The following is an 11633-nucleotide window of genomic DNA, read 5'->3' as shown; positions in this document are numbered from 1 at the left end:
AGCTCTGCTTTGCTCTTTTCGTTGGCCAAGCACAATTGTGTTATTGGAGATAATGAATTCAATCCCCATCAAAGGGCATTAGGCTCGCCCGGGCCCTGGCGTTGCTGATGCCTTTTTTTTTTTTCTTCAAACCAGGAATGAAAGGCTGAGGGAAAAAAAAAAAATTCTCTGGGGGAGCCTTTCCCCTGATCGCTGCTTTTGAAGTGAAGGGGCCCGGGCATTGTTGTTCACCTCGCGGCCCATACGGCTGAAGAAAGCCCTGGCTTTTGATGGGCTGAGAACCGCCTCGGCAATGAGCACTACGTCGGGCCGCGCGGCCTGCGGGCAGCATATGTCTCAGGGCACCCGGGCACCGTCTGGCGGGCGGGGCCTGGGGCCCGGTGGGGAGGGGGCTTGGCCCGGGAGGCCGGGACTGGAATGAGGCCAGTACCCAGCGGCGGGGATCCTTGGGCTTCAGGCCTCGGGCCAGGGGTCTGCCGTTCCTCCTGCTCACCTGGCGTAGCGCAGGAGATCCACCTGTGTGGCTGATGAGTCCGACTGGGAGGCCGCACAACCCTTTGGGGTGAGGGTGGGAAAAGTTGGCTTCTCCTTGAGGGCAGGGAGCGGGTTGGTCTTCATTTTTGAGCACTGGGACCCAGCATCTAAGGTAGCTGGCTCAACTAGAGCTTAATGAGTCTGAGTCCGCGAAGGTGTGCACTCGGCAAGGGGCCTTCGTGCGACACGTAGTTAGGACTTTTCACCCGTGACTCTGCACATCGCGCAGCGCGGCGGAGCTCCCGGCCCGGAGTTGGGTAGGGGAAGCGGACACTTCGCTGCAGGCGCGCGGCCCGCTCCGCCGGAGGGACAGTTTCTCGGGCGTCCGCCGCGTCTGGCTGCGCAGTTTGTGCCCAGGACCGAGTATTAGCATCAGATCACCTTTTCTAAAACTTGTTTCAGGCAGTTAAGTTTACTTTCAGTGCCCCCAATGTGAACTTTTCCCACCTCGATTCGCTCCTCCACTCCCGGTCGGCCCCAGGGCTCTCTGGCCCAAGGGTCAGCAACCAGAGCTGTTCGGTTCCCTTCCCTGCCCTCCCCATCTCCACCCCCCTCCTCCCCTCCGCTAAGGATCCGGGTTATCCGCCCCATTAATATATTAGCCAAGCATGACACAAAGGAAGCGCGTGTCAGCAGAAGGCGGTGTGACTCCAGGGAGAGGCGAGGAAACCTGGACGAGGCCCTGCGCTACAACACGGCTCATTGCCGCTTGAGCTCCTGAATCGGCCTCCACCTACTAAAAGCGGTGGAGGACACAGCGGGAGTTGGCGCCCAGGGTTGAGCCGCTGTTGAGCCGCAGTGTATAGCTGGACTGTGGCAGTGAAGCACAAAGCCCCCAGGTGGGACCCAGAGCTAGGGGAACGTTCCAGTAATATCCCAGTCACCTGAACCATGCAAAGAAATTCCGCTCTCCAGGAGCACGGGACTAGGCGGGCGCCTACTTCCTCCCTCGTGCATAATAGGCCCTTAAAATTAAATATACAAAGGATACAAACCTCCGCAGAGCTCCTTACAGTCTTTTCATTAAACTGTTTGTGTTTTAAAACAATTATTTGGCGTAAGAGAGAGAAACCAAAAAACTGACCCGGGATATGAGCAGGCAAGCAAGAGTAACAAATGTACTCCTTTATAAAGGTGTGTGTGTGTTGGGGGGGGGGGGGGGTTGACTAAGGAGGTTTCCAATTTAATTTATTGTTCTCTATTTCCAGGCAATGCTTTGGGGGGAATTTCCAGGTTGTTTTTTTCTTGGTTTCAGAAATTGAAAGAAGAGAAAAGAAAAAGCCCCTGATGTGTAATCTTGAAGGGGAGTTGAGAGACGTAAAAAGTTAAACCAAGGCAACCTCACACTTAAATTCTGGGTAAGGCCTGCCATTGGTGTCACTGGCCTGGTTCTTAACCTGACTTCGCCAGTGACTTGACCCGCATTCCACCTGGATTCTGATGTGTTCGAGCACGATTCTACTTAAGCCCTTTCTTTCCTGGATTTTGAGGGAGAATATCTTGCCTCTGTCCTGTAGGTTGACTGGAACATAGAGAACCCCAAAAGATCACGGAGTGGCACCTAGAAAAAGGAGGGCTCCTTATTTCCCGGGGCTACAAGGAGGAGGGGCGCTCACTCTCACCATGCGCTTTGCTCTTACTCTGTAGTCACAGCTAACATAATCGGAGAAATAAGGAAGTTAAATAGAAAAAGAAAGGTGGCAAGTGAGGATTTCCCCCTTGTCAGGTGTTTTAAAATGTTTGTAATAGGAAAATGCATGCATTTTACAAGTTAAAACTGAATGGCATGGGTATTTTCCAGCCCCAGATTGCTTGGTAAAACGATGGTGGAGAACAAAAAGGTGAGGGCTGCAGTCCTAACTGGCCAAAGTTCAAAGAACCATGCTGGGCGGGGGCTAAAAAGAGAAAAAACAATGGAACTATTATGCCCCCAAACTTAACTATTTGGAAGAAAAAACGTAAGATTTAAGGTAATCTGTTGTTAAATGTTATTTGGATACACTAGCATCGTGGATGAAAATAAAACTTGCAAAATAAAACTTGCTACTTTAAGAAACGCTTTACCTTCCAAATAGATTCTATTTATAAACAGGAAGATTGTGAAATATTCACGTTTTTTCATTTCATTTTCTTACATTCTGACTCTCATGAGAATCTATTGATTCTAATGATTCTTTTAGTTTGAGAAAATTTTGTTTTTATATTTCAGTGTAATTTGATTACCTATGTAGTTCTAGGTATCTTTAAAACAATCACCTTTTTGCATATAACTATCTTGGAGTAATTAGGCATGCTCTTAACTCCATTTAGTTGCAAAACACACTTTATTACAATTCAGAAAAACAATCGGTATTTAATTTTTGAAGGCAAAATATTTTTTACACATGTATAAAATGTCTATTAACTTAAGCTATTTTGTTTTTCAACGAATTTTTTCCTGTTGACATTGAAGGATCACATTAAAATACATTATAGCTAAATGTTCTACAATATTACTGCTAAATCAACAGAAAACCAATTGATCTTTAGGAAAGGTTAATTAATTTGGGCGACAGGTCTTCTACTTTGGCCCGCATTGAAAGGAATTTGTATTGATCTCAGCAGTTTTTTGCAAAGAAACTTAAGCATGTTTGTGGAATTGAGACCAATTTTTTAAAACGCCAAAACAAGGGCTTACATTTTTATCACTTCAGGACTTCTTTTCTGTTATGGCTCATTCAAATCGGTTAGACTTCTGGGAAATAGAATGTTTTTTATACTTTCAGTGAAATCAATTAGGTATCTATCCTTCAGAAAATGAAAACAGAGGTTAGGAGCTTTACTAGGATCTTGTTTGTTTTAATCCTTCCTTTCCTAATAATTCTAATCAGTTTATCCTTTATGAGGGGGATCACAAAGGAACAATGGAAATTAAATAGTGCCTTTGATTTAAACACTGTATTAGCCATCATGTAGAAAATGGACGGAGCTGGCTTCTACTTGCGAACACTTGTGAGTTGTTTAGTTTTTGCTGAATAGAACTGGTGAGCTTTTCTTCTTCCCTATCTTTGGTTCTCTTTTTATCACCTGAAAAATGTTTCACACCTGCCCTTCCTAAACGCAAGGTGAGAGTAACAATTGCAGCTTCCCTACCCTGTCCTATGCTCACCCCCAAAACATTTGTTTTTTTTCTTTTTTGTAAAAGTGTTTGCTTGGTGGCGTTGGTGGGTCCGAGCACCTCCGGAGCTGTACACTTGGGTCTGGAGGAAGGCTTTCCCTCCTCGCCCCTCCTCGCCCCCTCCCTCCCCTCCCTGGGGACCCCTCCCCCATCTCGGGCGAAATTCCTAAGTCCAGCGAGCGGGAGCACCGCGGCGGGACGGTCAACAACCCCTTTCTGGCCCTGGTCTTCGGGAGCTGGCGAGGTGAAGAAATGTGGAAACACCGAGACGAAAAGGGGATGGGGTGGGGGTCGCAGGAAGGCGGCGCCCTCGGGGAGGGTCTCCGCACTCCCTGGGAACCACAGATGGTTTCCTCTGGCCCAGGGGCGCGGCGCCCCAGCCCGGGCGCCCGGGCGTTTGTGTGTCCGGGTTTCCGAGGAAGGGATTACGCAGCGGGAGCAGCCGCGGCAACGCGGGCAGCCGGGGCCGCAGGAGCCGTAACGAGGCGGCTGGCCTTCTTTGTTGACTTTTAGGTCCCAGGCTCAACAGGAGATTTATTCGCTGGGAGGGGAAAATGCTCAAACAATGAAGAACTAACTGCACTTGTCACCTCGAGACGTTTGCTGTCCTTCTCTGTCCGCCTTCCCTGGTAACCAGCTGTCCTGGCCGCCAACCCGCGCGCGTCCTAACGCGCGGGTGGCAGGTCGCATCGCTCAGAGGTGGCGGAGTATGCGGTCTGAGAACTGCGAGAAGCCCACGAGGCAGGGACTGGGCCTGCAGGCTCCTCGCGGCCCAGCTCCCGAGGCAGGTCTCCAAAGTGCCCGGTCCCCCGCATAATTAGACAACGTCTCCGGCAAGTAAGAGAGCAAGAGCTAAGGCCAACTTAATGGTGGGGTGAAGGCAAGGCGCTGATGTTTCTAATACGTTGAAAACAAGAAAGGGAACAGCGCAGAGAGGACAGCACAGAAGTTAAACATCTTAGATTCAGTGGGGGCGGGATTCCGAGGCCCAAGCCCATGCCTTTGTCTTACATTTGGAAGCTGAATTTGCCCACATTTGTTTACCTTATGTAAATATGAGTAACTGTTGGGGTTGGAAGCTTTTTCCTCTCTTTGGGACTTTGATGTCCTTACGAGGTCTCCAAATTAGGGTTTGAAATTATTCAAACCAGTAATTTCCCTCCCCTCCTCCTTTCATTAACTAAAGTGAGTGGGGGTTTGGGATTTCTGGATTTTTCTCAAGTGCTACATGGCACTCTTTCTCTCATCTGGGGAGGCAATTACGCGATAATTAAGCGACTCACACAGCTCTTTTTATCTTGTCCGCGGTGTGGAGTGGCGCGATCAAAGTAAAGGCTGTCCAAGTTCAAGCCCTGGTGAGGATGGAGTTCATACACAAGAGCTCAGGCAGGCCGGCCTCTGCTTGAGCTGGTGTTGTTATTGTTGATGTCAATCCGAACAAGACTTACAAAGAAATAGGTGGACTGGAAAGTGAGCCTGCTATCAAAGGAGATTAATGATTTTGTGATCCCAAGCAACTATGGGGTGTGAAGTTGCATTTAAAAGCTCCTTAGAAGTCAGACAAATTATCAACTTTAAGTTCTTAGGAACGACATTTTTGAATCAAAATTTAAAAAATAACTTCACAAAATGCAAAACAGCGGCTACCCTAAAATGTCCTGTAGGCACAACGCTTCCCCTGCCAGAGTGAATTAACTCCCCTCCCCAACCTCCTCCAGAGCTACCCTGATGGCTAAGTTTTGTTTCTCTTTTAATGAGAAGAGGGTTCAGGAGTCTCCGTTGGAGACAACTTAATTCTATCAGCCACAGCTGATATTTTATTTTCATTGGAAGAATTCTCAGATAAAGGAAAGTGATACATTAGGGAAGGAGGAAAGGTAGTTAAATTAATATTTGATTTTGTAGTGAAAAGGCTCAAAGGAAACACAGAAGGCTTAAGCCGGTGTGGAAAAAAAAAATGAAGTAAACATCACTGGGAATAAAGCATCTTAAAAATCTCAATTCTTGGAATATTAAATCAATTTATACACTTTACTTGAATTTCTTTCACTCCCTTTTACTAGCTATAAATTCATTATAATAATAGACAAAACAATTTTATTTTCATTTTTGTCATTTATATTCAGTTCTAGAATTTGAAAAATATCATATTTAGAAATATCCACTTCGGATTTAGTTAAGTGAAGAAATATAACAGAAATCCTCTTTTGTTAACATTTGATTTATTTAAAGTCCTTAATTGCAAATGATCAAGAACATTTTCCACGGCTTAAAATCTGGTATTATTTTTGTTATTTAAATCAAAATATTTTTAATTACAATCACATTGATAAAAATTAACAATTTAAGTTGTAATTTTCACCATCATTTAAAGCAATTTCAGCTGTAAAGAAAAAAGAATAAACCATGCAATAAATTAACATTGAGAAAGCAAAGAGAAATAATAATGAAACCCGTCTGGCTATACTAACACCATGTCCAACTGTGGAAAGTGCATAACACTGGATGAAACAAGCACACGATGGCAATGATTAAAATGGCCACAATCAATAGGATTTTTTAATCTTGGACCACATTTTGAAATCCAGCTCCCTATAACTTATCTCTCCTCCAACATTGTAATATTCCCTTTTTCTGGAAAAAATATTCTTTAAATGGTATACACTCATAGAAACTAATTTTATGTTATGTGACCTCAGAATGACATGACCATGGCACTCTGCAAAGCAAGAAGCAGAGTTCTTGAGGGCAATTCCTGAGGAATTGATTCCCAGGGCCGTCTGTGGGTAGAGAAGACAAAGGGGTTGGGGTCCTTGTAACTTTCGGTCAAGCAGCTCTTGAGAATGTATCATGTATATCACCTATCTATTACCTCTATATGTTATGTAAATATACGGAGGATGTCTACACATCTGAGCATGTGCATAATTAAGTCCATACACAATATACATGTGTTTCATTTAAAGACATCTGCTATCTGCATGTATCAGAAATGTAAACTGAAAAGCAAATGGCTCTGATGTTTATAATCTGTTTATGTCTTGCTATCTAACAGCAGTATTGTCTTTCAATACTTTTAAGAACCTCTAGTGTATACTTGTTTCTTCACCATTTCAATTCTTATGGTTAAGAGTATTGCCACAGACCTGTAAACTCGTAGGGGGTCAGGTAAGGAGGGGGGAAAAGCACAAACAAATATTTTACAAACTTGAGCATCTTCCTTTTTTGTTTTTTTTTTTAAATAACCCTCCACAAACTAGAATGTCTGGAGGGGAAAGAGGAAAGAAAGAGAGGGGGGCAAAGGAGGAGGAGAATTTCATATATACACTTGTGGATCATTGAACTTCGCACGAAAAAAATTGGTTTGGGGTTGTCTTTGTAGTAATATACACAATGAATTTTGAATACAATAATAAAGTAACAGTCTTTTGCACTGGGGGAAAGGTTGTGTATGAAAAGGAAATAAAAATAGTTGTTGGGATTTTATTATGCTGTTGTCGGTTTGGTTTGTGTGGTTTTGTTTGCTGTTGATTTTCTCTCTTGCTACCAGCATGGCTGTGCCTGACAAACCCCCCAGTCCCGGAAGCTAGGAAGTGTTTAGGACGGGTCTGGAATACACACCTTGGTAGTACGCCGGCTCCAGGGCTGAGGGCTCGATGGGGCTCCTGGTGGTCACCGAGGCGCTACCTAGAGGCAGGCTGGTGGGCAACGTAGAGCCGTAAGGCGAGTACTGCAGTGCCTGCTCGTATGCCTTGAAGTCCAGCTTATGCTGCTGCTCCGAGGAGGACATGAGGTTGTTGATGGAGAACGGGTGGTTGAAGGAGTAGTGGGGGTCCCCTTTCAGATGCAGCTGGGACTCGTGGGGTGCCAGGCCGTGTGCCGGGTGAGAGGGGGGCACAGAGGCCAGCGCCCCGGGCCCGGAGCTTATGGGGGGCGCAGATGAGGAGGCTGGTGTCTTCAACTCCGAGGCGCCCCCTGTCGCCGTCGCCCCACTGTGGTCCAGAGTCTGGGGGCTGGCGGCGGGCCCGGGGGCCGGCGCGCCCTCTAGCTGGCCGGCCTTCCCATGCACGCCCCGATGGAGGGGCGAGTCGGCGCTGGGGTTAGAGGCGCCAGAGGGGTCCTTGCGGCTCTCAGGACCGCCCTTGGCGCCGCCGCCCCCGCTCCCGCCCCCGCCGCCGGCCCCCGGCTGCTTCTCGCACTTGAAGCGCTTCTGGCGGCGCAAGTAGCAGCCGTTCTCGAACATGTTGCCGGAGTCCGGGTGCAGCGTCCAGTAGGAGCCCTTGCCCGGCTTGTCCGGGGAGCGCGCCACCTTGACGAAGCAGTCATTGAAGGACAGCGAGTGGCGGATGGAGTTCTGCCAACGCTGCTGGTTCTGCCGGTAATAGGGGAAGAGGTCCATGATCCACTGGTAAATCTCGCTCAGCGTGAGCATCTTGCTGGGCGCCTGCTGGATGGCCATGGTGATGAGCGAGATGTACGAGTAGGGCGGCTTGGCGTGCGGGTAACTGCGCTTGAACGTCTTGGCGTCGCCGCCACCGCCCGCGCGGCTGCGGCCCAGGTTGGACGGCGCGTACGCCATGGGGCTCATGCACTGGTTCATGGCGGCCGCGTAGGGGCCCAGGCCATTCATGGAGGCCGCCTGCTGCGCGCCCATGGCGCCCATACCGCCCGGGCTCAGCGCCGTACCCATGGCCGTCACGCCGGCCGCAGTCATGCTGTTCATGGCGCCCGCCGAGCCCCCGGGCATGCCGGCTACCGCGCCGGGACTCAGGCCGGCCCCTAGGCCCGGGTTGGCATAGGACATGTTGAAGGACGCCGGGGTCATGTTGCCGCTCGTGGTCATGGTGTTCATGGTCATGTAGGTGTTCATGGAGTTCATGGAGCCCAGGCCTGAGTTCATGTTGCTGACCGGGACGGAGGAATAGGCCTGGAGCGGAGACAGCGAAGAAGCCCCGGAGGGCGGGGTTAGTGGTGGGCACCGGAGGGCGGCCGGCCGGGAGTTAATCCGGGGGCAAGTGCAGAGCACTTCTGCAGAACACGGGACACCCCCACCCAGGGCAAACGGCTAAGCGCCCTCCCCAGACCGAGCAAAGATGTCTTGCACGGTAGGGGGAAAATCCTAGCGCGACAGGCATGAAAGATAAGCGCTCACAGAAAATATGTCCCCAGGAAGATGTGTAATCGCCTTACACGCCAGGCTCAGGGGCTGGCTTCCAGGGCCCCCTCATCGCCTCCTCCATCCACGCTAGGCGGTCTCCAAGTCTCCACCCCAGCCAGCCTCGGCAAAGCGCTCTTTGGGGGGAAATGTCTTTAAAACTCCGAAAATAGAATTAATCTCTGACCCTCTGCTTATTCACTTCACCCTAAGGGTGCAATGGGTTCCGCGTCACAGGCCCACTGAGCGGGCCACAGGGCACCAGGTCTGTGCCCTCCTCGCCTGAGTCTGCAGGCCTGGCTGACCGCACAGCGGTTTCGGTTGTTATAGCTGACTGTTAATGAAACTCCCTGATAGAGCAAATCACCTATGGACATGGGACCCCCTGAATCATTTATTTCCCAACAAGTGGCTTTATTGTCCTAGGAGTTTTTGCTTATGGTGACTTTTTGTTTTTTATTGTATTTAGAAGTACTGTTTTCTACCTGCTTGTAGCAACTGTAATGTTAAAAAGGGAAGCAAACTCAGAAGTTAAATAAGTTTTGGAAAAATCAAACTAAAAGTACATCCATAACAGAACGGGCTGGGAGGGGGTGCCATAATAATCTCAATGTGCTATATGCATTTTATTTTAACGTGACTTTGCATGTACACCTCTGCAAGCTATTTAGAAACTCGCATTAATTTTGTCACCACTTCACCGTCCCCTATTTAAAAATACTGGTGACACAGTTTGTCAAAATAAATCTTTTTTTTCCCACATACTGATGTTGCTGCTGATGATTTCAATGCCCGGCTTTGAAATTCCGTGAGTAGTCTTGAATAATTTAAAATTCAAAAATCAAATTCTACCTATTTTCTCTTAATGCTATTGTATTTCCTAATTCTCAGCTTTAATATGTTAGAAAGTACTTTCGCTAGGGGTCTCAGTTGAATGGTAGGGTCGAGATGACTGCGTCAGAATTAAATCTCTGGAAGACCTCCGAGCTGCTTTAAAAATCATCAGCAAGCGAAAATCCTTATCAATAGCAATGTGGGAATGCATTCGGTACAGTATTTTAAACATACAGAACCTAGGCATATTAAAAAGCACTCCTCTGATAATTTAATAAGGAATAATGATGTCCTTAAGTTTATTTTCATCAGCAAGTATGACTCAGTTTGAAAACATGAGAACAAATAGATTTAAATAGGAACACCCAGTAAACTATGGTATGCAAATAAACTCAGAGGTAAACTTGTGAATATATAAATCTAAATAAGTTAGTTACCATCAAAATATTACGTGATTCTATATTTTTCTGTCCACGTCTTAAAATTCGTTTTTTACTTTGGGGCTTTATTTTCTTTCCCTCTTCCCAAGATTATCCAAGGCAGTTCCAATACGCGTTTTCAATAATGGTAATTAAACTTTTGGGGGGTAATAGCCAGCTGTTTCCAGAAAAATACTTTTAATAGGTGCTAGTCCTCCCTGTACCTGGTTTTCCCTGTAATCCTTTTGTGCACATTGTAAAAATAACCCCCATGAACGTGCCACCAAGGGGACAATGAAGAGAAACAGGTTCTCGGCCCGGAGTTCTGAAGAAGATTCTGGTCGCACTAGCGCCACCCAGCGGTTTTAGAGAAGGCGCACACTTCTCCCCACATAGGGCTTTTGAAGAACAAGTTTTATAAAATTTAGAAATCGTTTCATTATTGAGACACCCAACTTGGCGGCAGAGCGCTTTAATCAGAAGACGTCTGCGGATTAAACGGCGGGACGAAGAGGTCGCCTTGCGGGTATGCTCCGGCTTTCTCAGAGTTGCTTCCAACTCGCGCCAGCGTTCGCCCGCCCGCGGCACCCCGGGCCCGGCTCCTGCTCCCGCTCGCTGCTGGGAAGAGGCAAGTGCTTCCCAGGGCCGCTGTTTTCAAAGCCCGGAGTTTCCTAAAACTCCCTCTCCGGCTGCTAGAGTCGGGACAGAGCAGGGCAGCAGGTCCCGCTTCCAGGCCCGGCCAAGGCCCGGCCGGGACCACACCGGCGGGCGGGCAGCGGTGGCACCGAGGAGGCGCCCCCGGCCCGACTGTCCGCCCTGCCCGGCGCCCACCGTTCCCCGGCCTCCCCCGGCACGGGCTCCAGCGGCGCCCCGCCGGCCGCCCGCCTCGTCTCGCCTCTCACCTCCTGCGTGTCCGCGTAGTAGCTGTTCCAGTCGCTGGTCTCATGCCCTTCCATCTTCACAGTCCCTAACATCCTGGAGCCACCCTGCCCAATACAACCATCCAGCCCTGTGCTAAGCGACGGGCGGCCGCGCGGCGCGGGGCGGGGGAGGGGAACCGAGTAGCTGCAGTCACCCGAGCGCCCGCGCGGGCCCAACGCCACCCCGGCGAAGAGGAAGCCCAGAGCTGCGGGGCGCGGCTTGCGAGGCGGCGGCGGCGCTGCAGGCGGGGGCAGCGCCGGGGGCAGGCGGCTGCCGCGGAGCGCGGCGCCGGGGAGCGCCTCCGCGGGAAGTGAGCGGGCGGCCTCTGCGAGGCGAGTGCAGTTGAGCTGATGTGGATCTTACGTCGCTCGAGTGCCCACCTCCTCGTCCTCTCCCCATTTGTCCGCCGCACAAAGACGCTCGCACCTACAAAGCCCGAGGTGCACCTGCAAGGCGGCCGCCCGCCAGTCCGGCCGCCGCGCCTCCCGCCCCGCCGCGCCACCGCTGCGCGCGCCCCCTCCCCCGCGACCCCTCCCCCAAGCGCGGCCCTCACTTTGTTTGCAAAGCAGTGTAATTGGTTTAGGCCCGGAGGCTAGGGAAAGAGGGAAGTGGG

At 49.5% G+C, this 11633-nt stretch overlaps 2 protein-coding genes across 2 annotated transcripts in view; one reads left to right on the top strand and one right to left on the bottom strand.

Annotated features, from left to right (window-relative positions):
* Nucleotides 1-4197: 4197 nt before the first annotated feature.
* Nucleotides 4198-11481, bottom strand: LOC105478009 (forkhead box A1). Its single transcript, XM_011734974.2, has 2 exons — nucleotides 11002-11481; nucleotides 4198-8618 (listed from the first exon to the last, which is right to left on the bottom strand). Exons 1-2 carry the CDS (start codon nucleotides 11071-11073, stop codon nucleotides 7278-7280), a joined length of 1413 nt encoding a protein of 470 aa, XP_011733276.1. The 5' UTR covers nucleotides 11074-11481; the 3' UTR covers nucleotides 4198-7277.
* The window catches only part of LOC105478007 (tetratricopeptide repeat domain 6), a 253314-nt gene continuing 252246 nt past the window's right edge, over nucleotides 10566-11633 (top strand). Inside the window, exon 1 of the mRNA XM_011734966.2 lies at nucleotides 10566-10625. The gene's annotated coding sequence lies outside the window, so the exon portion shown is untranslated. The remainder of the gene's footprint in view (nucleotides 10626-11633) is intronic.

The sequence above is a fragment of the Macaca nemestrina genome, chromosome 7 (assembly GCF_043159975.1).
Source record: "Macaca nemestrina isolate mMacNem1 chromosome 7, mMacNem.hap1, whole genome shotgun sequence".
Lineage (NCBI taxonomy): Eukaryota > Metazoa > Chordata > Mammalia > Primates > Cercopithecidae > Macaca > Macaca nemestrina.
This window is presented reverse-complemented; position numbering and strand designations above follow the sequence as displayed.

Bases quoted from the DNA above. Each gene is read 5' to 3' on its own strand.
- LOC105478009 (XM_011734974.2), bottom strand. From the start codon at position 11,073: ATGTTAGGGACTGTGAAGATGGAAGGGCATGAGACCAGCGACTGGAAC. The intron at 8,619-11,001 runs GTGAGAGGCGAG...TCTCCGCTCCAG, and splicing joins ACTACGCGGACACGCAGGAG to GCCTATTCCTCCGTCCCGGT.